We start from the raw sequence: 26758 nt of genomic DNA, 5'->3' as shown, positions 1-26758 counted from the left end.
CCTAAATCCTTAACCATGGAACGCCTAAACCCTAAACCCTAAACCCAAAACCCGAAATTATACACGTATGTCATTTAAAAAAAAAAAAAAAATATATTATATGAAGGAAGAAAAGGATAGAAGAAAAAAAGGAAGAAGAAGAAAGAAAAGGAAAAAATGGAATAAAAGGAAGATAAGAAAATAAATGTAAAGTAAAGGAGAGGAAGGAATGAAAAGACGAAAGAAAAAAAGGAAGAAAATGAAGAAAAGAAAAGGAAGAGATGAAGACGAAGAGAAGAAAAGGAAGAAAATGAAGAAAAGAAAAGGAAGAGAAAAAAAGAAGAGAAGAAAAGAAGGAGAAGAAAAGGAATAGAAGAAAAGGAAGAAAAGAAAAGGAAGAGAAGAAAAGGAAGAAAAGAAAAGGAATAGAAGAAAAGGAGGATAAGATAAGGAAGAGAAGAAAAGGAAGAAGAGAAAAGTAATAGAAAATAAGGAAGAAAAAAAAAAAGGAGGAGAAGAAAGGGAAAAGTTTTTGAAGGATAAAAATGCATGATTTAAGAGAAGAAGGAAAGGATGAATTAAAGAGAAAATGAAAAAAAAAAAAGAAATTAGAAGGACCAAGGGAAAGAAGAAAGAATAAAGAATAAAGAAGGAAGAAGGATTAGGAGAAATTTAAAATAAAAAAAAAAAAAGAAATCAAAGAGGTTAATACTCTTTTTTCTAAGAAAGTAAGGACAGAAGAAAAAAGAGAAGGAATTGAAGAAAGGAAAGGAAGGAAGAAAAAGAAGAGAAGGAATTGAAGTATGAAGGAAAGAAAGTGAAGGAAGGAAAGGAAGTGAAGAAAGGAAGGAAAGAAAGTGAAGGAAGGGAAGGAAGTGAAGAAAGGAAAGGAAGGAAGAAAAAAAAGAGAAGGAACTGATGTATGAAGGAAATAAAGTGAAGGATGGAAAGGAAGTGAAGAAAAGAAAAAGGTAGAAAATAAGGGAATGAAAGGAAAGGAAGGAAGAATGATTCCTGGGTACAGGAGTCAGAATCAATATGTAATGTTGGCATTCCGGGTTTAGGAGTAAAGGTTTTAGGGGTATTAGAAGTCAGATTTCCGGCTTAGGAAGAAGGCTTCAGGGTATAGGAAGAACGTTTCATGGTATAGGAATAAGGTTGCAGGGTGTTAGAATAAAGTTTTTAGGGTGTTGTAATAAGGTTTCAGGGTTTAGGAATAAGGTTCAGGGGTTAGCTTTAGCTACTTTAGGGGGGGAGAGGAAAAACTCCTCGCAGACAGGGACTGGATACTACATACTAACCGGATGGAACACTAACCTCATATTACACAACAACCCGACAGCAACAAACAAATCATGGCGCCGTCGGCGGCATCGCCGTCGCCGTCGAAGACGGCGAATGGCAACCAAATCAATGAAGCAGGTATAAATATATTACCTAATGTTAGGACATTCTAAAAGGTAAAAAAAAAAAAATTTTACTTTCATCTTTCATTACTTTTCACTCTTTTATATTTTTTTTTAGAGACAATAAAAAGAGGATTAGAGAAACTCAAATACGCATTTACTGACAACTTAGAGAACTTTCAGCCACTCCTTAAAAAATGTCAGGAGGGAGTAACTGCATCATCCATAAATGGTTCACCACATAAGGATGTTTTATGTGAATATATAACTTCTGCTGTTAGAGGTACTTACGGGAATAGTCGATCAAAGGGTCAAGGTCGTCCTGGTCCAGGACCTGGACCAGGACCTGCACCAGTACCTGGTGCAGGTTCTGGTGTCCACATTTGGAGTGGATTAAAACATACGTATCGTTGTAATATTTTACGAATATGTATGAAATATTTAATGAATAACTATTGTGTAGAAGAGAAGGATATTACAACCATTTTAACGGCTATGGAGGAACGAGTTAGGAAATGGACCGTGGGAGGGGATGGGAAGCCAGATGAAAAGACAAAGAATAGAAGGTATTTTGATAAATGCATAAAGAAGTCATGGAAGGAGGAAAAAAGTAAAGAAAATAGGTTAAGGTGTCGTGTAATTAAGATAATTCAACAAATTGAAACAAATACCTCCGGAAAATGGAGCCCATTGAAAACACTACCTGGTGCAGCAAGTGGAACTTGTTCCACCATAACAGGAAACGCATCTAACAATAAATATGGAAGTGATTGTTCATCACAACCAAACGGCACCACCGCCGGTGGCGGCGGCGTTTCCGCCGGAGGCGGAGGCGGCGCCGGCGTCGTCGGCAACGTCGGTAACAACGTCGACGACGACGATGACAGTGACGACGATGAGGAGGACGATGATGATGACGATGATGATGGTGTTCCTACTCCATCAACAGCAGCAACATCCTCCTTATTAGGAAAAGGGATAGGGAAGAATTCCCAATCCCTTCCTGGAGGCAGTGGCAAGGAAGGGAAGGGAACCTTCCTTTCCTTTCCTTCCCTTTCTTCTTTTCCTTTCGACTCGATTCATCCTTATCTTCCTTTAGTTCCTTCTATCCTTGGAATTATGACCATAACTTATTTCCTTTGGAAGGTAAAATAAAAAAAATAAAATAAATAAAATAATGGGCAAAATGAAAAAATGAAAGAAAGGTATTAAAAAAAAAAAGATGAATAAAGCAGTACGCGAATTGTACTATTTTCGATTTAGGTGTATATGTGTAAGTTTTCGCATTTAGGTTGCAGGATTTAATATTTTTACGGGTGCATGTGTAAGATTTCGTATTTTTAGGTTGCGGGATTTAATATTTTACGGTGTATATGTGTAAGATTTCGTATTTAGGTTGCGGGATTTATAATATTTTACGGTGTATATGTGTAAGATTTCGTATTTAGGTTGCCGGATTTAATATTTTTACGGTGTATATGTGTAAGATTTCGCATTTTTAGGTTGCGGGATTTATAATATTTTACGGTGTGTCTGTGTAAGATCTCACATTTAGGTTGCGGGATTTAATATTTTACGGTGTATATGTGTAAGATTTCGTATTTAGGTTGCGGGATTTATAATATTTTACGGTGTATATGTGTAAGATTTCGTATTTAGGTTGCCGGATTTAATATTTTTACGGTGTATATGTGTAAGATTTCGTATTTTTAGGTTGCGGGATTTAATATTTTACGGTGTATATGTGTAAGATTTCGTATTTAGGTTGCGGGATTTATAATATTTTACGGTGTATATGTGTAAGATTTCGTATTTAGGTTGCCGGATTTAATATTTTTACGGTGTATATGTGTAAGATTTCGTATTTAGTTTTGCGGGATTTATAATATTTTTTCGGAGTATATGTGTAGGATTTCGCATTTTTAGGTTGCGGGATTTATAATATTTTACGGTGTATATGTGTAAGATTTCGTATTTAGGTTGCGGGATTTATAATATTTTACGGTGTATATGTGTAAGATTTCGTATTTAGTTTTGCGGGATTTATAATATTTTTTCGGAGTATATGTGTAAGATTTCGACTTTAGGTTGTGGGATTTATAATATTTTACGGTGTATATGTGTAAGATTTCGTATTTAATTTGCGGGATTTAATATTTTTACGGTGTATATGTGTAAGATTTCTTATTTAGGTTGCGCGATTTAATGTTTTTACGGTGTATATGTGTAAGATTTCGCATTTAGGTTACGGGATATAATATTTTTACGGTGTATATGTGTAAGATTTGGCATTTTTTTGGTGTACACTTGAGGGTGTATGGTTTAGGTTTTAGGTTGGAAGGTTTATTTCTTTTTTTTTTTTAAGGATAAAATAAAAAACAAGGAAAAAAAGAAAAAAAAAAGAGAGAAAAAAAAAAAAAAAAAAAAAAAGGAAAGAAGAAAAAATATAGCACTCTATAATGTTCTTAGCAAAAATATTCTCCCCCTTTTTTTTTTTCTTTCTGTAGTATTTTGGCCAACTGGGTAAAATAAGACGTTCCAGGAGAGCTCCTTTAAGAATTCCTGGTCCATCTGTACAGGAACAGCTCCTCGATCATGTGGAAGAAGCTGGTCCACATGAATATCGATTGGTGAAGGAACGAAAACCTCGTTCTGCTCCAACAAGAACGAAACGTTCCGGTCGCGATCCTGCTGGTAGTGGTCGCGTGAATCGTCGAACAATTATTGAAATTCATTTTGAAGTGTTGGATGAATGTCAAAAAGGGGACACACAATTGAACCAGAAGGATTTTCTCGAACTTTTAGTTCGTGAGTTCATGGGATCGGAATTTATGGAAGAAGAACAGGTTCCTAAGGAGGAGGTTCTTATGGAAGGGGTTCCTATGGAACTTGTTCCTATGGAAAGTGTTCCAAGTTTAGGTTCCGGGTTACTGGTTTAGGGTTCAGGGTTCGGGTTTAGCGTTCATGGTTTAAGGTTTTATGGTTTCGTGTTTAGGGTTTACAGTTTAGGGTTTAGGTTTGACGGTTTAGATTTTATGGTTTCAGCGTTTAGGGTTTACAGTTTAGGGTGTACCCAAAAAAATTTGAACGTCTGATATGCGAAACCTTAACAAAGTCCGGAAGGAAGAAATTCAACGTTTATGTCATGCGAAATAAAAAAAATCCACCATTGCAAAAAATTAAATCATGAATTTTTATTTCTTCTTTTTTGTGTGTGTGTAATTTTTTAAGATGAATCATCACATTTTTTGTAATTGTTTTAGTAACATCTTATAATGATTATGTACATAGTTTTTATGATTATATGGAACCATTATATTTTTTTTTTACACGAAAAATATTATGAATACAATGTAACTTTTTTTTTTTTTGTTTCTCATTATTTGTTTTTTTTTTCTCCTTATTTGCTTTTTTTTTTTTTTTTTTTTTTTTTTTTAATAAAGTTCTAATTATATGAAAATTTTTACCGTTCTTCCACACTTTTTTGCACGGAAACCGTAATATAGTGTCCGCGCTGCGGGGCGCGGGCGCTCGCGCACGGATGTCCCATACATTTTTTTACGAGAATAAGATATAACACCTATTGGGGGCAACTTTTCGCAAACGTGCAAAAAAAGACAAATTTGAAGAGAATAAGAAAAAAAGGAGAGAAAAGGAAGGGAAAGAAAACAAGAAAACAAAAAATGAAAGGGGGAAAAAAGGAAAAAAATGGAGAAAAAAAGTAATAGAAGATCCAAGGGGAAAAAATTAAAAGGCACAAAATAAGCCAAGGAGAATTAATATTCGCGAACACACCTTCCGCTAGAACACCATCGCAAGAATTGGGCCAACCTATTCCCGAGGGACACGTTAGCGTGAAGCTATTCCCGAGAACGCCTTTCGCGAAAGCCCTCCGCACATTTGCGCAAAAATTGGATCACTTTTTCCAAAGGGTCCATAATTGGACCTTAAAGGAGGAGAGAAAAAAGAAGAAAAAAAAAAAAGAAAACAAAAAAGAATAATAAAGAGTAATGCGAACTCTGCAACATATATGTATGTGGATTCCCCCCCTTCTCAGCTCAAGGTCCCTGGGATTTTCTTGCTAGAGTGAAAGGATGATACATATGTGTGCATGATTCGATTTTCGATCTGCGTGATGAGGTGAAAGAAATGGGGTTCTCACATTTAGGGGCCACGACCTCATATACAATGAACATGAACTACTTTATTAAGAATGATGGTCCCACTTTCCAAGGGCAACTAAAGCTGAAGGTTGCCCTCTCCCCTATACATTTCACGAGGGCTAATTACCGATTGGTGCCTCAATTCGATATTCTGGAGACTCAGGTCAGCGTACAGAAAGGGGACCTATCCACATGGAAGGAAAAAAAGAAAAAAAAAAAAAAAAAAAAGACAAATGTTTTTTCACTCAGAATTTCATAGGTCTGGTTTTATATACGTCCCCATTTCCATCAAAAGGATATATCAGGCTCGCCCACAGGGCTCCGATATACTCTTTCACCCTACGGTCGAAAGGAGCAACAGAAAGGAGAAAAACTGGGAGGTAATCAGACTCAAGTTCTAAATGGAAAAAAAGAAAAAGAAAAATGAAAAGATGCTGCGTATGAATATGCACACGTCTGTGTGTTCGTGCTAGGGTTGAATAACGGGGGCTCATTTCCACACTCCCCCCTGTGCACCATAGAAATGAACCGAATGAAGGGGTCAGCGTGCAGAATCCTCCGCGGAACACGAGAACATAGCGAGGTTATCGCACCAACGCCCTTCTCTCCGCTCTGCATGTGAATATGTTTTCCCCACAAAAAATCACCCATGCAGTGAAATGTTTACCTTCAGTAGTAGTAAAACAAATGCTGACGCGCATGTGCACATGAGTATTTGCACGTAGTCCCCCTCCCGGTCCCGATAAAACAACTTGTCCCGTCTGTTCCTCCGAATAAGGTGTGCTAGGTATAGCCCGGTCTGCGAGCGGGTGCCATTATGCTTGTCAGAAGTGTTTCCGCGTTGCAAGCTTTGTTGCACGCCGGGTTCGTAGTAGAGGTGAGTGCCCCCTTGCAAGCGTGTCGAAGCACACACTACACTTACACATAAAAGGGAGGGTAAAAGGAGGATGCTCTCCTACGGGATCCATGGAAGAACCGTGAAGTGGTCAATTCTTATGAATGCGAAATCGGTGAGAATGTTCACACGATTAGGTCCTCCCCTTACAAAAGGAGGAAGAGGGAACGTTCCACGCGCACTCATCCATTACGGGAGTCAAACCTGGTAAAAGGAAAGCACCAGAGTGGCTATTCCGTTGGCTCCGAGAAGGAAGATACCCTAAGGGGTGAAAAGGAGCAAACAAATGGAGACAAAGTGGGCGTAAACATATATGGCATAGGGTGGCTGGATGCCAAACTGCGGCGTGTATCAGCCATCCCACTCATTGCCTCCCCAGCCTTACCACCGAATTGTCATACTTGAAGAGGGCCCCATACAATATGCAGCTGGAAAAAAACAAAAAGAAAATCACTAAGGATTCCGTGGGGACCTGCACAGAAGGAGAACATGGTGATGGTCAACATGGAAGACTTCCACAGTGTTGTCTCAGCGGAAAAAAAAAAAAAAAAAAAAAGATGAATTAGTACTATAAAATCTTGAACTCCCCTCTGAGTGTACATACCGGAATGACGTCGTTCTGAACGTTCAGGTAAATTATCAGATGTCCCAAGTAAAGTATCTGCCAAGATAGGAAAAAAAAAAAAAAAAAAAAAAGACATGTGTGTGGTGGGAGAGGTCCAGTGGGGAAGACGCGAAGCGGACTGAACAGTTCTGCCCGCATCGTTCGCATAGTCCGAATTCGCCTTACGTTTATTAACAGAAAGGAGCACACGGAGAAGAAAATCCTGCGACCCGCATGGGAAAGGAAAAGGTTAACGTGGTGCACAATAAAATGTAGCCGCACTCTTCACACACAGTCAAGTGCCATAGGAAGCGGAGTCATCTTACTGAGGAATTATTTCGTTCAGCATGGAAGGGTTCAGTTCTTCATCTGCAGTGATGAGGCGGAAAGGAAAAATGAGGAGACGCGAGCAGACCCCTCACCAATACACGAATGTAGGCACTAGCGAGATAGAGGCGTTCCTCAAGTTGTAAAAGGTATCAACACATAAAGAGCGCGACACATGAATGGGAGTAAAAAAAAAAAAAAAAAAAACTTACCGATTAGCTCTTCGTTCCTTATTTGCCTTATAAAGCGGAAACAGCTGTACCTGGAGAGTGGGTATATGTGGGGAAAACTGTCTCACTTCGGTGAAGCAACGACGAAGTGGCGATGATCGACACGTTCCCATCAAGATGGTAGTCTCTCCCAAAAAGGGAGACACTCCCCCCTCTTCTATGCGTGCCCTTACCAACTCATGCAAAAGAAAAAACAAATGATAAAAAAACCGAAGAAGAGAACCTGCACAGAAGAAATACACATATTTGTGTAAACATTCTAGCTCATTCTCACACATGCGTCTGTCAGTCAGGCGTATCGACGAGGAGTTCACTACTCCACGTAACTCTAAACACACTCACCAGAAATACCAAGTTCGGTGAGAAGTGAAAGGTATTCCTCACACTAAGGAGGAAGAAGAAGCACAAATGTGACAACTTCACTAGCCAAATGCCGTAGTTATTAAAGACGAAGATGTCCTTCCCATCTTTCAGTGTCCGCCCTGTGATTAGGTTCTCTTGTAGCTGCGAGGGATTTTTGAGGTAGGGGAGGGGGGGGAGGTAGAAAAGGTATCACATGTATTGAGGATGAGCTGTTTTGATGCGTGAAAAGGAGAGATAACACGTGGACAACCAGCTCTACCCACAATACAATGATGCATAGAAGGAAAATCATTCGGAGTAATTTCTCCCCTCCTTTCCCTTCTCAATAACCAAAGACAAGCACCATTAGCATGGTGGCGATACTTGGGGAAGGCTGGGTCATGCACTAATTACGAAGCATATTTTGCGAATTACACTGGAGACCAGCTTAGCATGAGGGGTTTTACCATTTTTAATATCTTGGTTTGTTGGATAATGGGGAAAGAGCATGTAGAAGAGACCACTCCCTAGCGGTGTTATGGATTCAATATACAAGGGACGCTGTTCCTTCCGGGAAAGAAAATGCTAAGGGTATGGTCATACCTATATGTGTAGGTACATGCTTGGGTGTGCCTTCCGCTACTTCGTCTGGTGCTGCCACCTCCAGGATGGATAATAGGGGGTAATTCTTTCTTTTTTATTTTTTCCTTTTTTCTTTTCCTCCTATGTGTGTATCGGCTTTTGAGGCACTTCCTTGAATGGACCTTCTCATGCCCCTATTGGCAAGGACAAACATCAAAAAAGGAGCAGCAAAAAAAAAAAAAAAGAAGGAACGAAAGGGCAAAGGTGAGAGATAAAGTGCAGATATCATTTCGTCGGTCGACTCCGAATCGGAAGGTCGGTAGAAAATGCAGAGCGTGGTGACCTCTGAAAAAGCGAAGTTGTCGCACGCTGAAGCGGAAGAGGGGGAAAGGTGCTAGCCTAATAAGGGGATATTTTACCAAGTAGATGCCCAATTAATGAAGAAACCCCATCTCCCGAAGGATTGACGCCTAAAATAAATGACCGATTAAAAAAGGGACTACAACACTGTCAATTGTGCTCATCTACGCATACGTCAGGATGTGTGAACTCCTTTCCAAACCCCCCCACCAAAAAAAAAAAAAAAGTATAGAATCCAAATTGGAGTTAAGAAAGGGTGAAACTCGTGGAGAGATTTAAAAAAAAAAAAAAAAAAAATAGCGATTAGGCCCCAGTTCCACTGGGGATATTTTTCCGTTTTTCCGTTTCTTCCTGTCCATATGCGACACACACACGTATACGCACTGCATGTTTACCCTGTGGCAGAACAAAAGGGTGCCTCCTTATAACAGCGAGTCGATTATATTGTTCTTCCAAAGTGTAACAACGCATGGGGGGGGAGGCTGTGCCCCTGTCGCGAACACTCCTGCAATATCCCCTGTAGGCGCGTGAAGGTCTTACACGTTATGCTTACAAACACATGGGTTTCATTTTACTAATTTAAAAAAAGTTATTTGAACAAATTCTTTAAAAAAAAAAAATAATAAATAAGGGAACAAATGTCATGGAGGGAGAAATGCATGCGTAAGTGTCTGAGAGGTACTGCCGCAGGTACGGCATGTACATACATGCATCCTTGCGTGTGTACCTAGGGGTAATGAATGCAGCGCTGTTGTTGACGAAAGAATGGTGGCACTTTGTGTCAAGGGCAGTGAAATAAAGCAGAGAAGAAATGACGCATATAACAAAAAGTAGGTGTCTAAGAAGATTAAATGAAGCAAATTAAAGCGAAAAATGCTGTACATGTGGCAGCGCAAGGATGGAAAAACGACTAGCCAAACCATATTGCACGCGCCGCAGGGAAATAATCCTTTTCTGACAATTCACCTGAACAGGTCAGCAAAAAAAAAAAAAAAAAAAAAAAAAAAAAGCATGCACACAAAGCTGTACATAGTGTGATAAGCAACTCAAGTAAAAGTTCACACCTAGACAATGACCTTCGGTCGTGTGAACATATACACCTTGCTCATGAGGATCAACAGAAATTCATTATACGAATATATGAGGACCCCTAAAATACAAAAAAAAACTGAAAGGGATGAGTGGAAGTTGAGGCATTGCTTGGAATCATATTTACAAAAAAAAATATGACTGAAAAGAAAAATAATGGCGACCTTGAGTCCCTTGAGAATTCCAACGGTTAATGAACCGCTAATCTTCATGATGTACCACAGGGTGGACGAAGTGATGAAGTTGAAGACGAAGAGTCCCAAAAAACTTAACCAAATGGTGTTAATGTTTCCCTTCTTCTTTTTTATATTCTCCATAATGAGATGATCAAAGTTCGGGAGAGTCCATATGACTGTCCACAGGCTGACAAAGCAAAAGCTGAATATGCCCATTAAGCACACGATGTTCTGCCCTTCCATTTCGCCCATGTACTTTTCGTTAAGTACAAATGTTAGTCCCATGAGGACATTACTGACGATAATTAAAATGACTCCAATAATTTCTTCCTTGTTTATTTCGAATTTAAGGTTATTCGACTTTATAGCTATGCCAAATGTTATTAATAAAATTCCAATAAACTGAAAACAGTTGATTTTTTTATTCAGGAGTAGTCTCCTCCATATTGCTGTGAATATTAACGTGCAGCTGTCAATAATAATGTACAGAGCGGAGCCTGCATATATCAATCCTATTTTTTTCAACACTTGATTTATTAAATCCAGGATGGATACAAAAAAGATCTTCATCCATTTGCATTCATTCAACTTTTGTTTCTTCGGTAAGAAGCCCACAACTATCATGGACAAGTAGTGTGGCAACAGAAATATGAACGTGCTGGAGTTGCCGCACCCATTGTACTTTATAATGTCTATGAGTAGAGGCTGGAAGCAGTAGCTGACGAGGAACAAAATAAATGTCGTTCCATATAGTATTTCATTTTTCATTTTTTGTTCGTGAACTGGCGAAGCCTGGACAATACGTGTGCAAATGTGCGTGCAAGTGTGTGTCTAAGTGTACTTGTAAGTGTGCGTTAGCTCTTCGGGCAGTAGAAGTCTAACGCGGTGATCACCGTTCTGGAAGTGTTCCCACTCTGGCAAGATTGGCTGTAGGAAACTAGAGGTAATCTTGTTTTCCACGTACGCAAGGCAAACATGTTATAACACGTGGGATAGCGTGTATAGTGAATAACCGCGGGATGCCAGGAAATGGAAAAAAAAGAAAAAAAGAAAAGCGATCTTCGAATTGGATCTAAATTGGTAGAGTTGGAAATGACGTCGTTACATAGGCCTACAGCGTGTGTTTGTTTTTCGGGGGAGTCTTTTTGGTGAGCTCAATAGTACTGCTGCAGCTTCGATCACTTCTGGGTTCTTCCTTATGGAGGGAAAATTCCAAAAGGGGGAACGGGGTACATAAATTCCGTTCTGCTTACTCCGCTTCTTCTTGCTATTCCCTCTTGATTACATAAGGGAGGCATACATGCACACGATTCGTGGCAGTGGGGACGCACAGGCAAATATACTCCTCCAATCTTCCGTTCAGTTTCAGTTTAGACCGTACCAATTTGCACACTTTCCGGAACGCTATCATACACAGTGTACAGAGTGGTCAAATGGATGCTCACATGACCGGCTCCTTATGCAAAAACACCAATCGAAAACACACCATCCGATTGCGCTGCAGTTTTGTTCTCCACTGCTGGTAGTATTAATGGGAGTATAACTGTGGACACACAGAGGGAGGTGGTGATGATGTCGCTTACGGCCTAAAGACGGAGGAAGGATACGCAGAGGTGGAACGCACCCAGAAAGAAACAAATATACGCACGTGTGCAGGGGAAAGAAGAAAAAAAAAAAAAAAAAAAAAAAAAAAAAAAAAAAATGCACTAATTGATGTCCGGTAATGTATACGCCACAAATGGTATACGGTAAACGAAGGGCGTTAGACCACGTGGATTTTTTTTTTTTTTCTGCACACAAATAGGCGCACTACACGCTATCCGCGAAAGGCACACACAATGGGCAAGTGGCCTTCCTCTCCTTCAATGATCATCAGGGAATCATGAAAATGGAAAGTTTGCTCGGCGCAAAAGTAACTTTACCAAGGGATTATTCAGATGATCGACGCATTAAAAAAAAAAATAAAATAAAAATAAAATAAATTGGCCAAAAAAATTGGGTACAGTGCATATCCATAGATAAAGCCTGGAAAAAAAATGCGCAATATTTTGTTAAGTACTTCCGCAAAAGAGTGGGGGGCTATGATGATTAAACATTTGAAGGAGGGGGGGCCGGGTCTATTTTTGGAAACACAGCACATGTAAGGTTAGCGTGGGTAGAAAAGTACACGTGAGCAGAGGCACACTTTAAGCAGTCATGTATAACTCACATGCGTATATTCATTTATGGACACGTTCAGCGCTGATGGTGGGAAAGGGGATCTCTCTCTTCCGCTGACCCCTTCAAAGATTAATGAGAGGTTTTTCCCCTTTTCCTTTTAACGCAATCTGCCAACGTAACGATGCAGCAATGCAACGATGAACCGAGAAGACCGACGGTGCTCAAAGGATTACCACGGAGTAATAACCACGGGGGCCTCACAAATTTGTGTTGTGTTAGACGAATGGGACGGGGGCGAGGCGACACAAGGAGTCTCTCTCTGTGCAATACCCACCCGCTGGTACAAGCAAACGCTCAGGAAAAAAAAAACACACTCACGTATAAGCACAGGTATAGGCATATGTATATATTCACTGTGGATAAACTTTGGTGGAACAAAGGGGAGGTATGGTCCACTGAAAGCGCGCGTACAAAGAGGCGGGCGCCTAAATGCGTTAGGTAGGATTGACTGTACAGGAAATTTGTATACATGCGTACGCGCAACCACGTAAAAGGAAAATTTAATTAAAGAAAGAGAAAAGGGGAAAAGAAGAAATGAAAAGAAGTTCGCTCGATGGGCAACTACACTCACACGTTCACAAGTACACATTAACATTCACTGTTACATATGAACAGGTGAAAAAGTTAGCACACTGGATTGATTAACATTCGAAACACCTCGGCATAGCCTAGTTGTGTAACTTTTCTTTTTTTTCAATTTGTTAGAAGGACAATTTTTTTCTCACAACAATTCCGTTTACTTTAAAATGTGGTATTTGAAAACTTGCTTTTGATCCTACAAGTCAAGTCCTCTCGTGGCATCGTATAAAAGAAGAAGTAGGAAGAAGGGGGTACTAATTAACCTCTCGTATGTTAAATGTTATTGTGAAAAGTAAAAAATAAATTAAAACACAAACGAACACAGCAAGTGCGAAGGTGCGGGGAGGGAATTTTGTTCGATAATTTTTTTTTTTTTTTTTTTTTTTTCCCCCTTTTTTTTTTTTTTGCGTGTTTTTTTTTTTTTTTTTTTTTTTTTTTTCATTGCTATGCAGGTTCGCTTTCTCTCCTAATGTTGTGGTGAAGTGAAAAATAGTAGCTGGTCGTGGTAAGGGGGGGGTTGTTTTAGGGTGAAAAAATATATATATATGGGAGCAGTGCGTATTTAGGGTACACTGTTAAGTTACTTTCCCTTCTCATGGGAGCTCCGTGAACAAATGAAGGGGGGGCGTAAAATCAGGTGTGACTATGTTTTTACGGTCGTTACTAGTTTTCCGCGAGGTTGAGACCCCGAAGGGTACGGAGGCGCACGAGCGGTACTGGCGGCCTGTTTACGTTTTTCTTGCACAGCGCGGGGGGTATACATCAAATATAATTATTTATACTTGCTTATGGCTAAATATATATATTTATACGGTGCCCCTAGGAATGTTTTCCTTTAGGGTACGTTTTTCCCGTCGGCGTTGCTAACTCGGGGGCATATATTCCGGTGGGCGTTAATATGGAAAGGAAAGGGCGTCGCAACGCGGGAGTAAAGGAGAGGGGGCGGGATCATCGGTTCATTGGTTCATCCGGTAATAGGTTCTTCATTGATTTGTCTATTGCCACGTTGCCAGTGCGGGTTGAAAAAATTTCCCCTCTTCGACAGGGTAGTGTATATCCCGGCTGTTTTCACATAGGGGTAACCCGCGGTAGGCGAGAAAGGAATATACGCGCGAGGTTGCCTACGTTGGGAGGGAGGTGCACTGGGCAAAAAATGGGGCGCAAAAGGAAGAGCTTAAAAAAAAATGCCACAAAATGCCGCTTAATCCTCAGCAAACATATTGCCAAATTTACAAAAGGAGAAAAAAAAAAAAAAAAAAAAAAAAAAGCAAAACGCGCAAAGTGAGAAAAAAATGCGAAAGATAAGAAAAAGGAACGAATGGAAAAATATAAAAGGAGGAGTTGCCATGTTGTGTAGTTGAGAAGCTACAGGAATTTTCCAAAAATTTGGGAGAAGCAGCAGCGAGTAGCAAACAAAATTGGGAACAGCAGCCATTTCCCCACCCCCTCTCCTTTTCCGGTAAAATTATTAACACAACCATAGATTTGAAAAAAAGAAGTCAAGCGTAGAGTGGGGAATCTACAAGGACGACTCCCCCTCCGAGCCACCGAGCCACCGAGCCACCGAGCCACCGCGCGTTACATTCGCCTATATAAATACGGGTACCTTAACATGCGTATGATATCATACTTTCTCACCTTCCTACTTCATGCACGTATACTTCTTCGCTGTTCCCCTGCAGGTACGGATAAAATGACACTGGCAGCCAAGTGAGGAATCGCGCCGACAGAGTCACCAAGCGTAGAGCCATCAGAGCCACGCCAAGAAGGATACATTCATACCACGCTGAAACGGAGTCGCGTGTCATCTCCAAGTCGGTCCGTGACAGGAAAAGGAGGCCATGCCCAGTGCAGAGTCAACGCGTGACGTGTCGTAGCCTCGAGACCCCGGAAGGGAAAACTGCTTAAGGGAAAGGAAGAAAGAAAAAAAAAAATAAATTTGGAAATTGTTGAAGTTACCAAGTGATCAACTCTTGAGCGCTCCCTGCTCGTTTTGAAGCTACTTGTACCAAGGGCTGAGTGTATACGTCACAAAAAATAGGACTCACCTCAAGGAGGCAAGGAAAAAAAAAAAAAAAAAAAAAAAAAAAAAAAAAAAAAACTGCCCTTCCCAAGGGGATGTCTCTTTAATCATCCAGGAGGGTAAAAAGAGTAACCCTTCTTTTAATCTGATCAGAAGAGTAGATACTTACACGATGAAGAGGAAATATTTGTGTGGGCACAATCGCCCCCTGACGCATGTGAACACGAATTATGATGGGGACTTACTGTTTACCACAGGCAGGGTTAGTATTTTCCTGCGAGAGGTCGTCCTATATTGGAACTTTCCTCTGTTGTTTACCCCCTCCTCTGCGCTTAGCGCTGATAAGCGTTGCGAACCATTACTCTGATCACATACTTTTACCTTTTTAAAAAATTCCTTCCTTTCCTTTCCCCCATCCTTCTTCTCTTTAGGATAAAAAATTCATTCTGTGGAGGTTGGCCGATGGGAATCAAATAGGTAAGTGCAGCGAGTAAGGGCGGGAGATTATGTGGTGCCATGTGCGGTGTTCTTTTTTCTTGTGTGGAATATCGTGCGTTTACCGTGCGTTTATCGTGAGTTTACCGTGCGTTTACCGTGCGTTTACCGTGCGTTTACCGTGCGTTTACCGTGCGTTTACCGTGCGTTTACCGTGCGTTTACCGTGCGTTTATCGTACGGTTTCTCATCGCCTAGACGTGGCAGGGCATCCCTACGACGATGTCGATGCATCACGACTTCATATCTTCGCTCCCCCGCCCCCAACCCCCAAAGGACTTTACGAGTGCAGCGGTGCTGTGTACAACTCCGACGTGACGTACGACAGCAAGCGCATCGTGTGCTCCTCTGCCGCGAACAAGGTATACATATTTGATGTGTACACGGGGGAAACGCTCACTGTGATAGAGGAAAGTGGTCCAGTGCGGTTCGTGGAGTTTAACAAGAATCCAATGGACCAGAGCAAAATAATTGTTGCCACGGATAGACTGAAGGTGGAACACAAGCGATTCATCAAGTTATATGATTTAAGGAACAATGAGGTGATATGGAAGCAGGAGTACGAAAGTAGGTGTATCCAAGTCAGGTGGTGTTTTTTCGATAAACTTATTTTGTCAGCACACGAAAATGGGGAGATTATCATCTGGAATGCCGAGGATGGACATCAGATAAGAAAAATACAGGCTCATTCAAAGGAGGTTACAAATATGGCATTCGACAAGGAAAGGATGATTATGCTGACATCCTCTTCTGATGGAACAGCCACGTTATGGGATGCAATAAATTTTGAGGTTATCAATCAGTATACAACGGACAGGCCACTAAACACCTGTGATATTTCTCCTCTATTTAAGAATGAAAACAACCCCAAAAATCACATAATTTTAGCAGGTGGTCAAGCCGCAGAATATGTTACAACGACTGCTTCGGGGGAGGGAAAATTTCAGACGCTTCTGTACGACATCGTCCACGCAAACGAGCTCGGAAGTATCAAGGGCCACTTCGGAACTGTGCACTCCATAAAATTTCTCCCACATGGAGATGGGTTTGTGTCCGGGGGTGAGGATGGTTTCGCAAGGATTTATCATTTCGATAAGGACTACTTTATTGGAAAGTACGACTAGATGATCGGTGGGACGGCGAACTATCTAAATCCACAAGTAGCGGAACCGCTGTATTCATATTTTGTTTCCTCTGCCCCCATGCTGATGACACCCCCCGAAACGCGGTACCGAAACGATGTACCGAAGGCGGTACACCGCAGAAGCGACCCAAGCGACTCGTTCCATGTCGACATTCGTTTGTTTTTCCTGAAACAGCTTCCTACACACCGAAAAAAGGAAAAAAAAAAAAAAAAAAAAAGTGCAAAATTTTTTCCATTTATTTTACTCCCTCGAGCGAACTTACCTTTTAACGTAGCATCATCATTATGAAAAAATTCGGTGCTATTTTTTTGTCATCTCCCATTTTCGTACCCATTAGAATATTATATTCTATTAAACTCTATTTTACAGTTGGTCGTAATGCGCAGGGAAAATAAATTTTGTTCTTTCTAGCGTAATTAAGTACAATTCATTAACGGGAAAAAAATATGCATAATATACTACGCTTAAAGAGTGCACCTTTGAAAAATTAAATGAATAACTTTGTTTCTTCTTTTTGAGGAGATACGTAGTAAGAATTCAGGAATTGTGTAGTTCATATGTTGGTCACAGGAATTATTTAACAAGGGATATTAATAACATGTTGCTTTTTTGTTGAAAGGGGAAGAGTATCTCCATTTCTCTAGTTATTATTTAAAATTCAGTGGAACTAAGATTAAGAAGATATATTTCTATTGGTTTACCACATTTTCTAACGTATTATAGGAAGTGAAAAATATCTTTCTATTACATTTAAATAATTGTGTATGAACTTGTTTCATATATAAGCTTTCTAACTTTTTAGAACGAACCATATTTTCTGCTTAATTATTCTAACTGTTATTATATATTATTTTATTATATAAGACGGGCAAGAAACGTCTTATTTATATATTGCGGGGGGGAAAAAAAAAAGGATGGAAAAGGAGGAGTTTGTATATTTTATGTTATGGGGAAAAAATTAGAAGCACGTGCTCCTTATAGCAGGGTTCAATTTGGAAAACTTCTCAAATGCCCATAATTAGAACTTTAAAACAGAGGGGAAAGAAGAATTATTAAAATAGAAAAAAATTATGAAGACAAAATTTTTGTAACAGAAAAAAAAAAATTCAATAGACAATTTTTTTATGTTCACCAAAAAAAAAGAAAAAATTTTTGCAAACAAAATGAGAAATATAAGTGGAAGAAAGAATTTTTTTTTTTTTTTTTTCTTTTCTTTCTCATTCTCTATAGACTCTCATATTCATTATACATTGAACATATGAGCACAAACACAGGAACAACAACAAAAAAAAAAAAAGAAGAAGAAAAAATATTTTTCTCAAGCGGAAAAAAAGAAAAAAAAGGTAAAAAAAATATTTTTCGCAAACGGAAAAAAAAAAAAGAAGAAGAAATATTTTTAGCAAACGGAAAAAGAAAAAAGAAGAAAAAATATTTTTTTTCAAGAACAAATAAAAAGGAAAAAAAAAGAGAAAAAAGAATTGTGTGTTCTTAAAAAAAAAAAGAAGAATGTTTTCTTTTTTTTTTTTTTTTTCTATAAACAAAACGTGTGCATTCACCAAAAAAAAAAGAAAGTTACAAACAAAATAAGAAATAAATATGGAAGAAAAAATCTTCTTTTTTTTTTTTTTTTTTTTTTTTTCCTCTTTAGGATCTCATATTCATTATATATTGAACATATGAGCACAAACACAGGAACAACAACAAAAAAAAAAAAAAAAAAAAGGAAAAAAAAAAAAAAATAATAGAAGAAGTTCAGAAAAATAAAAAGTAAAACAACTATCCTAACTAATTATATGTGTATATCACATAATTAAAAAAGGACAAAAGGGGTATGAAACTATAATATTTCTTTTTTCCAAAACATTTTACAATCCAAGCATATATATTTTTCCCTTATCACGACACTATATGTCAAATATATATATGTGTGTGTGTGTCTGCTCTTTGTAAGGAAATAATCTAAATATAACACATTTTCCATAAAGGCTTTCATCCATTTCACACTACCCAAAAGAATGTCTTCATTCTCAGAGAGTGAAACTTTTAATTTATATCCTTAATCCTAAACAATAAACCCTAAACCCTGAACCGTGAACCCGAAAACCTAAATCCTAAAACCTAAATCCTAAAACCTAAATCCTAAAACCTAAATCCTAAAACCATGGATCCTAAACCGTTAACCCTAAAGCGTCAACCCTAAACTGTGAACCCTAAACTGTGAACCCTAAACTGTGAACCCTAAACTGTGAACCCTAAACTGTGAACCCTGAACTGTGAACCCTAAACTGTGAACCCTAAACTGTGAACCCTAAACTGTGAACCCTAAACTGTGAACCCTAAACTGTAACCCTAAACCCTAAACCGTTAACCCTAAAAATTAAACCCTGAAGCCATAAACCCTAAACCCTACAACATGAACACTGAACCTTAAACCAGTAACCCGGAACCTAAACTTGGAACCTCTTCAATAGGAACACCTTCCATAGGAACTCATTCCAAAGGAACACCTTCCATAAGAACCTCTTCCTGAGGAACCTGTTCTTCTTCCATTAATTCGGATCCCATGAACTCTTGAACCAGAAGTTCCAGAAAATCCTTCTGGTTCAATTGTGTGTCCCCTTTTTGACATTCGTCCAACACTTCAAAATGAATTTCAATAATGGTGCGGCGATTCACGGGACCAGAACGTTTCGTTCTCCTTGGAGCAGAACGAGGTTTTCGTTCCTTCACCAAACGATATTCATGTGGACCAGCTTCTTCCACATGATCGAGGACTTGTTCCTGTACGGATGGACCCGGAATTTCAGTAGGAGATCTTCTGAAAGGTTGTCCTCCTTTACCAAGAGGACCAAAATACTGCAAAGAATAAAAAAAAAAGGAAAAAAAAAAAATGAGAGGATATTTTTGCTAAGAAGATTGTGAAATGTTCTTTTTACACATTTACTTTATTTTATTTTTTATTATTTTATTTTTTTTTTTTTAACCATTAAAAAAATTTTTTTTTTCCTTTTAACCATTAAAAAATATATATTTTTTCCTTTTAACCATTAAAAAAAATTGTTCTTTTCTTTTAACCATTAAAAAAAAAATTTTTTTTTTTATTCTTTTTATTAATATTTTTCTTTTACCTTCCAAAGGTAATAAGCCATAACAGAAAGGCCAATGGAGACAGGAGCCAAAGGAAGGAAAGGGGTAAGGATATCCGTAAGAAGGATGGGACAGACGGTATTCTCTAATGTTTCTTGCATTTGGTTTTGTTTCGTTTGGTCCTTGAACATTAAACCCACATTGGTTTTTACATTGTCAGTTCCAATGGAGCAATCATTATAGTCGTTCAGTTGGCATTCAAAACAAGAATTAGGACCATTTGTATTTTTGCATTCAGATGATGCATTCATAATGACTTTACTTTGATTGAAAGCATATTCTATTCCCTTATCTATGCTACAATGGGGATGTACCCAACTATGTCCTTGTTTTTTCTTATTTGCCATTTCTTTTAATTGTTTTGCATATTCTTTAAGAAATAAACAGCCCATCGTTTGTCCAAACGATGGGCCGTTAACACGGCCATTACCGCGACCATAAATGTGCTGCAACCCTGCAGCAAAATGCAAACAAGCTGCTCTATTTGTTCGCCTTTCTGTATGGCCCTTATTATTCCAATTAGTGTCGTTTTTGCAGTATTGTTCAGCAGCCGACTGCTTTGTAGCGTCATTCATATCTTTTAAAAGTGCCGTTAATTCCTTTCCGATTTCTTCTTTCAAGGCATTCTAAACATAAAACAAAAGAAAGTAAGAAAAAAAAAAATATATATGTATATGTATACACATATGTATATACATATGTGTATACATATACATATATATATACATATACATATACATATACGTATATACATATACATATACGTATATACATATACATATATACGTATATATATGTATATATGTATAGATGTATATATGTAGTTGCCTATCGCCCCTTACCCAGTTCACTCCGCTGCTTTTTCCTGTTTTGCTATGTGACCATTTCTTTGCTGCGCATTGGAGTTGAGTACAGAAATTGTGGTCCATTTTAGTGATTTCGAAGAATGTTTTTTGCATGGTGTTGTTAATGGAGTTGGATTGGGATTTGTCTTCGAGGAGATTGTTCATTTGTTTTTGGACGTCTTTTTTGTCATTGTTCTCATTATTGCAACTTCCACTTTGTGTATTAACCAAATTGCTGTCAACACTTAGTTTGCAATTATTAAAGTTCGGTTGTCTTGTGCATTTAAAACAAACATTATTATTACTACCACTACCAGCCTGACACGAAGTCGAAGAATTATTATTATTTTTTTCATTCCATTTAGTGAACATTTGTTTTATTGTTTCCTCTTCAATGGGACATGAATCTTCCGTCCTTGCAATTATTTGATCAGCGTACATGTTAAGAGCAATACAACCCACTGCTCGATCGAGCAGTGGGTTGGTACTACCACCATTTGGTTGAATACCTTTAATGTATTTTAAACCTGCTGTGATATGATTACATGCTTTTCTTTCAACACTATCCTCATTACCATCACCAAAATCATTGCATACATCATTAGTTTTCTTTCCCTTCGTCTCCATGTCTTCGAACATTTTCTTCAGTGCATCCTTAACAGCCTTATCCCAAAAGTCACACTGTAAAAAAAAAGAAAAGAAAAGGTTATATATATGTAGTTCATAGGTTGTGTAGTATCCGGTTGGTGTAGTATACGGTTAGTGCAGTATCCCGTCCCTGTCTGCGAGGAGTTTTTCCTCTCCCCCCCTAAAGTAATTAAAGCTAACCCCTAAACCTTACTCCTAAACCCAGAAACCTTACTCCTAAACCCAGAAACCTTACTCCTATACCCTTAAACCTTATTCCTATACCCTTAAAACCTTTACTCCTATACCCTCAAAACCTTTACTCCTATACCCTAAAACCTTACTCCAATACCCCTAAAACCTTACTCAAACACCCTACAACATTATTCAGTCACCCTGCAACCTTATTCCAACACCCGAACAACCTTATTCCAACACCCCAACAACCTTATTCCAACACCCCAACAACCTTATTCTAACAACCCAACAACCTTATTCCAACACCACTGCAACCTTATTCCAACACCCCTGAAACCTCATTCTAACACCCATACAACATCATTCCAACACCCCAACAGCATCATTCCAACACCACAACAACATCATTCCAACACCCCAAACAACATCATTCCAACACCACAACAACATCATTCCAACACCACAACAACATCATTCCAACACCACAACAACATCATTCCAACACCCCAACAACATCATTCCAACATCCCAACAACCTTATTCTAACACCCCTACAACCTTCCTCCTAAACCCGTAATCTGACTTCTAACACCCTGACACCTTCCTCCTTAACCCGGAATCTAAGTCCTAACACCCTGACACATTTGTCCTAAACCCGGAACCTTCTTCATATACCCCTAAAACGTTCTTCCTAAACCTGGAACCCTCTTCCTATACCCCTAAAACGTTCTTCCTAAACCCGGAATCTATGTTCTAACACTTCTACAACCTTCCTCCTAAACCCGGAATCTAAGTTCTTACACCCTGACACCTTCCTCCTAAACCCGGAATCTATGTTCTAACACCCTGCCACCTTCGTCCTGAACCCGGAATCTGAGTTCTTACACCTTAACACCTTTGTCCTAAACCCGGAATCTAAGTCCTAACACCCTGACACCTTTGTCCTAAACCCGGAATCTGACATCTAACACTCCTACAACCATACTCCTAACACCCCTACAACCTTATTCTAACACCCCTACAACCTTATTCTAACACCCCTACAACCTTATTCTGAAACCCCTACAACCTTATTCTCACACCCCTAAAACCTTACTGCAACACTCGGAATGTGAATTTTTTTTTTTTTTTCTCTACCCCATCAGTGTTGTGGTGGTTGTGTTGGTTGTGTTGGTTGTGTTGGTTGTGTTGGTTGTGTTGGTTGTGTTGGTTGTGGTAGTAATACTTACCCATGTCGGTTTGGAATTTCCCGTCGACGTCGGTGCGTTGTTTTTGAACCATTTGGGTGCGGCACATTTAATGTAATCGCATAACTTATTCATTTTATTTACTTCCGTTAGATTGTCATTTGCGGCGTTGTTAATTTTGTCCTGAACACGTGTTAATTTGTTCTCTGCTGGAGTTGGGGTGGTTTTGCCATTTGTGTCAGTTGTGTTAATTTGGCAGTTGTCATAGTCCCTATCATCCCATTTGCATTGTAACCCATTTAAATTTTGGCCAGCAGTGTCAAAAGCTTTCTTTAAACCGGAATCGATAACACACTTGGAGTCTTTTTTCATTTTCTTTGCATATGCGTGAAGTAAGAAACAACCCATCGCTTGTTTCAACAGTGGGTTTTCATTCAAAATTTTACCGTTTTTGTTTTGAGGCGTTGTTGCCGATGTAAGTTGCTTCAGTTTGTGGAAACCCGCATGCAAATAATTGCATGCCTTCCTTTCTGGGTCAGTGGCAGTTCTGCCATTGGCACTGGCACCAGTGCCACTGCCATTATCCACTGTTTTACATTGAACTCCGTTGTCGTCTTTACCCCCATTTGCGTTCATAGCTTTCGATAGTGCGTCCCATAGTTGTCCCACTTCGCCTTCCTTCCTCCAAAAGTCGTCCTGTATAAGTGGAGTAAAATATATATATATATATATGTATGTATATGTACATACATACATATACATACGTATATGTATAAATATACATTCTTTTTCTTTTTTCTTTTTTTCTTTTTTCTTTTTTTCTTTTTTCTCTTTCTTTTTCTCTTTCGTGTTGGTTTGTGCAGTTTCCGGTTTGCCTTCCCCTGCCATCCGGTTCATACTATCCGGTTCGTGTGTAGTATCCGGTCACGGTCTGCGAGGAGCTTCACCTCTCCCCCCCTTACTCAACTAAAACTAACCCCGGAATCTGAATCCTGAACCCTGGAACCTTACTCCAATAACCCTAAAACCTTACTTCTATACCCTAAAACCCTTACTCCTATACCCTAAAACCTTACTCTTATACCCTGAAACCTTACTTCTATACCCTAAAACCTTATTATAATACCCCTAAGATCTTCCTCCTATACCCTAAAACCTTACTCCTATACCCTACAACCTTACTCCTATACCCTACAACCTTACTCCTATACCCTGAACGTCATTCCAATACCCTAAAAACCTTATTCTAACACCCCTACAACCTTATTCTAACACCCTACAACCTTCCTCCTAAACCCGGAATCTGATTTTTGATACCCCCACAACCTTATTCAAACACGCGGAATCTAAGTTCTTACACCCTGACAACTTCCTCCTAAACCTGGAATCTAAGTCCTGACGCCATGACACTTTTCTCCTAAACCCGGAATCTAAGTTCTAACACCCTGACACCTTTGTCCTAAACCCGGAATCAGACTTCTAACACCCCTACAACCTTCGTCCTAAACCAGGAATCTAAGTTCTTACACCCAGGCAACTTCCTCCTAAACCCGGAATCTGACTCCTAAACCCGGAATCTGACTCATAAACACGGAATCTGACTCCTAAACCCGGAATCTGACTTCTAGGCCCCTAAAAACTTTATTCTAATACCCCAACAACCTTACTCGAATACCCTGAAACCTCTATTACCTAACCCTGAATCTGCATTTTTTTTTTTTTTTTTTATTATTATTCCTTATCTTTCTCTTCCTTTTCTTTTTATTCCTATTCCTTTTCTTTTATTTTTTTATTCCTTTTCCTTTTTTATTCTTTTTCCTTTCTATTCCTTTTCTTCTTTTTTTCCTTTTCTTTTTCTTTCCTTTTCCTTTTCTTTATTCCTTTTATTCCTTCTCTTTTTATTCCTTCTTTCTTTTTATTTCTTATTCCATTTCTTTTATTTTTCTTTTTCTTTTCCTTTTCCTTTTCTTTATTATTTCACTTCTCTTTTTTTTATTCCTTCTCTTTGTACTTACCTCTTTGCTTAAAGCCTTTACTCGTGCTGATAAGCACTGTAATCGTGGACATAAAGTGGAACCCTTATTTCCTTTTTCTTCAGTTATTGGGGTGAGAGCGGTCTTGACTTCGCTATCTTTGTCCTTGAGTAGTTGGTCTACATTGGTCTTCACAGTAGCATTGTCTTTGGTGCTAATCCTGCAAGGATTCATTTGGTCAAGGTCTTCCAATTTGCATTCAATGCAAGGATTCTTATTAGTGCATTTTTCTCGTTTAATTTTGTCTGCAGACTCAAATGCCCTCTTTATGCCGGGTTCTATGTAACAAATGGGACTTTGTTCTTTCATTTTTTGTACGACGGCTTTTAACATTAAGCAAGAAACGAATTGTTGAAACTCTTGCTTATCATAGGGGTTTTGGTTTGAACTGGAGTCATACTCGAACTGAATACTGGAAATATGTTGCAGCCCGGCTGCAACCATCTTGCAAGCAGTTTTATTGGCTTCACCATGGGCATCATTACCCCAACTACTGTCGTTGCAGTATTCCGTAAGCCTATTCCACTTCGCAGTGTCTTTCATGCGGTTAAGCAGTTCATTTAAAACCTCGCCAACGTCGTTCCTCATTGCGTCCTACAGGTGAGTATATATATACATATATACATAAATACATACATACATATATACATATACATACATATATTCATATATATATATATATATACATATATACATATATACATATACATATACATATATGCATGTCTACATATATGTACACATATATACATATATACATATATACATATATATACATATACATATACATATACGTACGTATATATGAATATATATATTGTCGATGTTATTGATGTTATGAATGTTATGGATGTTGTTGATGTTATTATTGTTATGGGTGTTATGGATGTTGTTATGGATGTTATGGTTTCCATTCCACCATGAGCACAGCACACTAAACCATGACCACAATCACGACCACACATTCCTTACCCAGGTAGTCGTTCCGGTTGATTTTCTGCTATTCCTTTCTTCCCATTTATTTATAACACATTTAAGATTTCCGCAGAAGTTATTCTCTTTACATGGTTTACCTATAAGCAGACACAGACAAACACATAGACACATACATATGTACATACATATATATATATATATATATATATATATATATATATAATGTTATTGTTTTTGTTTTTGTTTTTGTTGTTTTTGTTGTTTTTGTTGTTTTTGTTGTTTTTGTTGTTTTTGTTGTTGTTTTTGTTGTTTTTGTTGTTGTTGTTGTTGTTTTTGTTGTTGTTGTTGTTTTTGTTGTTTTTGTTGTTGTTGTTGTTGTTGTTGTTGTTGTTGTTGTTGTTGTTGTTGTTGTTGTTGTTGTTGTTGTTGTTGTTGTTGTTGTTGTTGTTGTTGTTGTTGTTGTTGTTGTTGTTGTTGTTGTTGTTGTTGTTGTTGTTGTTGTGTTGTGGTTATGTTAGTAGGTTGGTTGTGTTAGTATGTTGTGTTGTGTTAGTATGTTGGTTATGTTAGTAGGTTGGTTATGTCAGTATGTTGGTTGTGTTGTGGTTGTGTTGTGGTTGTGTTGTGGTTGTGTTGTGGTTGTGTTGTGGTTGTGTTGTGGTTGTGTTGTGGTTGTGTTGTGGTTGTGTTGTGGTTGTGTTGTTGTTGTGTTGTGGTTGTGTTGTGGTTGTGTTGTGGTTGTGTTTGTACGTTGTGTTGTGGTTGTGTTAGTATGTTGTGTTGTGTTGGTACCAACACAACCATTAGTACCAATAGTCTTTGGTAGTGTTGGTACCAACATTTTGTAGTGGTACCAACACAACCAACATTCGGATGTGGTGGTTGTGGGTTAGTGTATGGTGGGGTGGTTGTGGGTTGGGGTTTACTTACATATGTCTTTTATAGATTGGTCCCAAATTTTAGTCATTTCTTTCATTCCTTCGCCGTCCTTCTTTAGCACTTCCTCTTCTATCTTCTTCTTTACATTCTGATCAGTGCCCCCGGAGTCTAGCTTACAAGATTCGAGATCCTGTAAGGTTACTCTACCGCATGTGAAACACTTATCATTAGTACCGCAAGCGGTACTGCGCTTAATATCACTATTTTTATTCGTAAAAGCTTCATTTATTCC

The 26758-nt window shown here is 38.6% G+C and overlaps 5 protein-coding genes across 5 annotated transcripts; 2 read left to right on the top strand and 3 right to left on the bottom strand.

Annotated features, from left to right (window-relative positions):
• Positions 1-1334: 1334 nt before the first annotated feature.
• PKNH_0311900 (SICAvar, type II) lies at positions 1335-4324 on the top strand (the record flags this gene model as incomplete). Its single annotated transcript, XM_002261056.1, has 3 exons — positions 1335-1401; positions 1504-2531; positions 3893-4324. 3 exons carry the CDS (start codon positions 1335-1337, stop codon positions 4322-4324), a joined length of 1527 nt encoding a protein of 508 aa, XP_002261092.1.
• Positions 4325-5438: 1114 nt separating this feature from the next.
• Positions 5439-8416, bottom strand: PKNH_0311800 (conserved Plasmodium membrane protein, unknown function; the record flags this gene model as incomplete). Its single annotated transcript, XM_039113816.1, has 14 exons — positions 5439-5513; positions 5676-5732; positions 5892-5945; positions 6216-6347; positions 6471-6503; positions 6648-6704; positions 6829-6915; positions 7048-7104; positions 7234-7270; positions 7374-7416; positions 7587-7636; positions 7778-7827; positions 7947-8108; positions 8414-8416. 14 exons carry the CDS (start codon positions 8414-8416, stop codon positions 5439-5441), a joined length of 897 nt encoding a protein of 298 aa, XP_038969430.1.
• Positions 8417-9952: 1536 nt separating this feature from the next.
• Positions 9953-10921, bottom strand: PKNH_0311700 (drug/metabolite transporter DMT2, putative; the record flags this gene model as incomplete). Its single annotated transcript, XM_002261054.1, has 1 exon — positions 9953-10921. The coding sequence occupies one exon, from the start codon at positions 10919-10921 to the stop codon at positions 9953-9955; it is 969 nt and encodes a 322-aa protein (XP_002261090.1).
• A 4226-nt stretch (positions 10922-15147) lies between these two features.
• Positions 15148-16593, top strand: PKNH_0311600 (eukaryotic translation initiation factor 3 subunit I, putative; the record flags this gene model as incomplete). The annotated part of the gene is made up of 3 exons (XM_002261053.1): positions 15148-15237; positions 15407-15452; positions 15746-16593. The coding sequence occupies 3 exons, from the start codon at positions 15148-15150 to the stop codon at positions 16591-16593; spliced, it is 984 nt and encodes a 327-aa protein (XP_002261089.1).
• A 2511-nt stretch (positions 16594-19104) lies between these two features.
• On the bottom strand, positions 19105-25758 carry PKNH_0311500 (SICAvar, type I; the record flags this gene model as incomplete). Its single annotated transcript, XM_039113815.1, has 6 exons — positions 19105-19470; positions 19743-20387; positions 20604-21287; positions 22661-23314; positions 24634-25245; positions 25624-25758. The coding sequence occupies 6 exons, from the start codon at positions 25756-25758 to the stop codon at positions 19105-19107; spliced, it is 3096 nt and encodes a 1031-aa protein (XP_038969429.1).
• Between the last annotated feature and the right edge of the window lie 1000 nt (positions 25759-26758).

The sequence above is a fragment of the Plasmodium knowlesi genome (assembly GCF_000006355.2).
Source record: "Plasmodium knowlesi strain H genome assembly, chromosome: 3".
NCBI classification, from domain to species: Eukaryota; Apicomplexa; class Aconoidasida; order Haemosporida; family Plasmodiidae; genus Plasmodium; species Plasmodium knowlesi.
This window is presented reverse-complemented; position numbering and strand designations above follow the sequence as displayed.